This window comes from Fusarium vanettenii (genome assembly GCF_000151355.1).
Source record: "Fusarium vanettenii 77-13-4 chromosome 2 genomic scaffold NECHAsca_18_chr2_1_0, whole genome shotgun sequence".
In the NCBI taxonomy this organism is placed as follows: domain Eukaryota; kingdom Fungi; phylum Ascomycota; class Sordariomycetes; order Hypocreales; family Nectriaceae; genus Fusarium; species Fusarium vanettenii.
This window is the reverse complement of record NW_003315867.1, coordinates 3,099,073-3,102,428: the sequence shown is the minus strand read 5'-3', so window position 1 is coordinate 3,102,428 and position 3,356 is coordinate 3,099,073. Positions and strand designations below refer to the sequence as shown.

General features: G+C 53.7%; 1 protein-coding gene across 1 annotated transcript; it reads left to right on the top strand.

Annotated features, from left to right (window-relative positions):
- Positions 1-528: 528 nt before the first annotated feature.
- NECHADRAFT_99337 (uncharacterized protein) lies at positions 529-2,549 on the top strand (the record flags this gene model as incomplete). The annotated part of the gene is made up of 3 exons (XM_003046699.1): positions 529-1,487; positions 1,540-2,297; positions 2,343-2,549. The coding sequence occupies exons 1-3, from the start codon at positions 848-850 to the stop codon at positions 2,547-2,549; spliced, it is 1,605 nt and encodes a 534-aa protein (XP_003046745.1). The 5' UTR covers positions 529-847.
- Between the last annotated feature and the right edge of the window lie 807 nt (positions 2,550-3,356).

The following is a 3,356-nucleotide window of genomic DNA, read 5'->3' as shown; positions in this document are numbered from 1 at the left end:
GCCGCCATGGCATCCTCGTTGGTGATGGGTCGCAAATAGGGCATTTTGGGGTCGCAGAGTAGGCAACCTGGCTTGGCTTGGTCTGGCCTTGTCTTGCAAGTTCCATCCATGATAGAAGATGGATGGTATCGAGCCTTTGTCGCTTTTGGCGCCAACAAAACCCTTTTGAAGCCCTCGTTCAGTATGACTCGATCTCATCTGGTCTCTCGAATATCAACACCACTCGAAATCTATTCGACAACCCAAGACAGAAGATCATCCTTCTTAGGCTCCCCCTTCCCGTCCCGGTCCGCTGCCACCATCTTGAAAAACAACAAGCAAGGACAAAGACGATCCCCGCTTTTGCCCAGCAGGAGAGCAGCTCCCGCTCGTCCAAGCCCAAGCCCAGTACCCAGCCCCTCCACTAAGGTCGCGGCTGACACCCTATCGTTGGCCGGGGGTCCCTTTCATCATTGCTGTCGGATGACGACGTTGCTTTCTCCTTGCTCACCCTGATTTCCTGCGGCGTCTTGCGGCTTGCGGCGCCATTAAACCCACCTGACGTTTCTCTTCTTCTTTTTCTTCTTGGCTTGCTCTGCTTCTCTACTTCTTTTCCTTCTTCAACAAACATCGCATTTTCTTTCTCGGTTTGGAATTTGCGGCCTGTTTCTGGGACCTTGACAACGCCCCCTCGAGCTTGAGGCTCACACCTATTACACCAGACCCCACCTTGTGTTACAACAACAGCCATCCATCTCAGCGCTCGTATAATACGAAGCGGCAGCCTGCCTGACTGACTGATTGACTCGGTCTTGCAAATTTTTGCATCAACAAAGAATCAGCATCATACCACATATCCTTTACCAAAATGTCCCGCGTCAGGACCACCGACTTTGAGGAGCGGGACTACTACCCAACTCCTCGCCGCTCTGCCCCGGAGGGCCTCGATGAAGTCGACTATCGTCGTCGCACAGTCACCATCAGCCCGCCCGCTCGGGAGGAGTCTCGCACACCCGCCTTTCTGAGGGAGGATGGCCGCCGAACCGAAGCTGGTCCCATGGTTCTCCGCCAGCGTCAGGTTGAGACCATTGACCGACATCGACCTAGAAGCCCCAGCCCAGTTACCCGTGTCAGAGAGGAGCGGATCATTCGGAGACCTCGCAGTGTCTCTCCTCCTAGCTCTCACGAACACGAGAATGAGCGTTCTCGCACCAGAGTCTTTGAGCGTGAGCGTGTTAGGGAGCCTTCTCAGCCACCAAAGAGAGCCCCTTCACCTGCGCGCGTTGTGAGATATGTCGAGCGACCCAAGAAGTCGCCTTCTCCCCCTCCACCTCCCCCTCCCGCTGTTGAGGAGCGTGAGCGAATCCGCACTCGCATTATCGAGCGCGAAAGGGCTCCATCCCCTCCTCCTGCCCCCAAGCCCTCTCCTCCTCCTGCTCCGCCACAGACTATCCGCGGACCAACGATTGAGCGTGAGGTCATCACTCACTACCGGGATATCGACCATGGTAAGTCACTCGAATTATGCCTATTATTCTGATCACAAGCTGACTCTTCTAGGCATGATCAAGGCCAGGCCCCCTACCCCTCCCCCTCCGCCGCCCAAGCCCCGCGCTCCCTCTCGGGTGCGAGAACGGGAGACTGATATTGATATTTCCCTATCCAAGAACAAGACCGAGGTGGACATTTCCCGAACAACTCGAACCCGATCTCAGAGTCGTGAGCGCCGATCTCACTTCCATGATGATGAGATCGTGCTCCGAAGGGAGCCAGAGGCGCCTCGACGCCGAGCTCAGTCGGCTGCCCCGCTGCCCACACCCAGCGCTGTTGATGAGGAGGGAGACTATCTCACCAGCAAGATTGATTCCCGCGGAAAGATGGGTGAGGCTTGGGGTGGTGCCACCAAGGACTGGGCCATTGTAGATGTCCCTCCAGGCACTGAGCGCATCCGCATGGACGGCATCGGCGGCGGTAGCACGGACACTCACTGGACAAGGTACAGCGGCGTCCGAAGGAGCAAGTTTATCCCCGAGAGAGAGGGTGCGCCGGCCCCCGCTCCCGCTCTGCCTCCTCCCAAGGAGCCTACTCCTCCCCCGACTCGTGATCGTCTCAGTGTGTCTGTGTACGACCGCGAGCGTGAGATTGACATCGAGAGGACCCGGGAGCGATCTCGCCCCCCTGCTCCTTCTCCCGCACCTCCCAAGGACATGTGGACTGAGATCACCAAAGACCTGGTTGTGCGCGAAGCCATCGAGGAGGTTGGATACGAGTATGAAGAGACCAAGGAGTTCTTCTACATCATGGACTATCTTAAATATGTAAGTCACTCTGATCAACACAACACACTGGACTCAGACTAACAGTTGCAGGATGATGTTCTTCACTTAGTAGACATTTCTGATGAGATTCGACGAGCCCGGAAGCAGCGCGCACGAGAACTCGAGTGGGAGAGAGAATACGAAGAAGACTGGGAACGCACCCGCCACCGTCATCACGGCCCTCGATGGGACGAGATCACGGAGCGCGAGATGGTCTTTGACAGCCGCCCTCCCCGAGGCTACCTGCGATAAGTTTGCTTGATGCGTCGGCGTTGTCAGGCAAGAATGGTCACGACGTTTCCCCGTTTAGAAGGACAGAAAGCCTATTTGGATTACGGATACCTTATGAAACTACAGGATTTTTTTTTGTCTTTTGAATGAAAGAGGATGGGCTACGGGCAATGTCACGACAGTTTGGGAGTGACGGGGTTTCATATTCGCATGTTGGGTTTGGTGTACGAACTTATGAAATCACATATAGCGGGTGGATGTATGTAGATGCTTGGGTACGTACGTATGCTATGAGTCATGACCAGAAATCATTCTAATTACCTATCTACAACCTGCGATTATCTTGGTGACTTGATCAAAAATGAGAAGCTCGTGATACATGTGAGTGTGGAAGCGGGGGTGCCGAGAGGTGACCTCATAGCTCGAGGTACATGCCGTCCGATTAAATCCGGTTCTTAAGGCGCTGCCTTGCCTTTCCAGGCAGGTACCCCGCCAATCCGCCGAACTCGCCCTGAGAGTACGTACCGTTGGTAGTAAGCGGGCATGGAAGGAGGGGTAGAGCCGCTGCCTGGCACGCGGTCCAAGAAATAAATGAGACACCAGTACAAGGGCCTGCTTTCTCAACCCCCTCTAATAAGTAGTATTATTAAAATAAAAATATTAAAAATAATAGATAGAATATTTATAGAGTAAATACCCTTATAGTATCTTTTTTCTCTTAATTATTGTATTCTTATAGGTTATTGCGCGGTAAAGTCAGAGTACTTAGGGAGAGTTTGAGGTACTTTGCCCATTTGGTGTCTCATTTTTTTCTTGGACCGCGTGCCT